This window comes from Carlito syrichta, unplaced genomic scaffold (assembly GCF_000164805.1).
Source record: "Carlito syrichta isolate Samal-C Ts95f unplaced genomic scaffold, Tarsius_syrichta-2.0.1 Scaffold142944, whole genome shotgun sequence".
NCBI classification, from domain to species: domain Eukaryota; kingdom Metazoa; phylum Chordata; class Mammalia; order Primates; family Tarsiidae; genus Carlito; species Carlito syrichta.
In genome coordinates, this window is record NW_007087040.1 from 1 (window position 1) to 1,249 (window position 1,249).

Here is a 1,249-nt window from a genome sequence, read left to right on the forward strand (position 1 = left end):
ATAAAAAATTAGCTGGGCGTGGTAGTGCACGCCTGTAGTTCTGGCTACTTGGAAGGCTGAAGTGGAAAGATCGCCGGAGCCCAGCAGGTCGAGGCTGTGGTGGTCGTGCGTGTGCCCCTGCCCTCCAGCCTGGGTGGCAGAGTGAGACTCTGACTCAAAAAACCCGCAAAGGCGGGGCTGCCCTGGCCGTGGCTCCCAAGAGCCCTTGGCTGTGCTTACGGCCACGGCGGCGTGGTAGCTGGTCCCGCAGCCGATGACGATGAGCCGTCGGCACCGCCGTATCTCCTTCAGGTGGTCCTTCAGGCCTCCCAGGAGCACTGCGGGCACATGGCAGGCGTGAGGCCGGCATCCCCCCAGGCCCAGGCCCAGCCCCAGCTGGCGCGGTCCAGGCTCCCACGGGGAACGGGCGTTACCTGTGTTGGTCTCAAAATTCACCCGCCCCCTCATGGTGTTGAAAACTGACTCCGGCTGCTCAAAGATCTCCTTCTGCATAAACGCGCTGAAGTTGCCTGGTCAGACAGACACCAGTAGGAAGGGTCAGTTGGGTTTGCTCGCATGTCCATGGCTTACCTTTCACCAGGAGGAAGTGCGATGCACAGAGCCTGTGGCAGGGTTCCACAGGCACCCGGGGACTTCTCCCGCCTGGTGTTCCACGGACAAGTCGGAGGGAGTAGGGCAGGTGCGACTGTCCCCAGGGTACTGTGAGCCCCACGCCTGAGCCAGGCGGGATCTGCCCAGGGCATGTCAGCAGCAAGTGGCCCGGCTGGTCCTCCTGGGCCATGCTCCCCTGGCGAGGCCAGAAGGGAAAACACTGTACTTCCAAAACACCACCCGCTCACAGAGGAACACAGCCAGCAAGCCCGGAGACAGGCAATTTCTTTTCAATAAATGCCCTCCCAGCTTCCATAATAAAGTAAACCCAGCCGGGCACAGAGTGATCACCCTGTAATCCCAGCACTTTGGGAGCTGAAGCAGGAGGACTGCTTGAGCCCAGGAGTTGAAGACCAGGCTGGGCAATATAGCAAGACCTTGTCTCTACAAGAAATAAAAAAAGTCAGCTAGCCCTGGTGGCACACACCTGCTGTCCCAGTTATTCGGGAGGCTGGGGTGGGAAGATGACCTGTGGTGAGCTGGGATTGTGCCACTGCACTCCAGCCTCAGTGACTGAGTGAGACCTCAATTAAAAAAAAAAAAGCCAGCTGGGCTCGGTGGCTCAGCCTGTAATCCCGCGCCTTTGGGAGGCTGAGGT

At 59.5% G+C, this 1,249-nt stretch overlaps 1 protein-coding gene across 1 annotated transcript in view; it reads right to left on the bottom strand.

Annotated features, from left to right (window-relative positions):
* Positions 1-154: 154 nt before the first annotated feature.
* The window catches only part of LOC103251484 (glutamine--fructose-6-phosphate aminotransferase [isomerizing] 2), a gene marked incomplete at its 3' end in the record, with an annotated part of 18,969 nt that continues 17,874 nt past the window's right edge, over positions 155-1,249 (bottom strand). The window contains exons 10-11 of the mRNA XM_021708569.1: positions 414-509; positions 155-317 (exon numbers count right to left, since the gene is read on the bottom strand). Of these exons, the coding sequence (XP_021564244.1) occupies positions 155-317; positions 414-509 (259 nt within the window). The remainder of the gene's footprint in view (positions 318-413; positions 510-1,249) is intronic.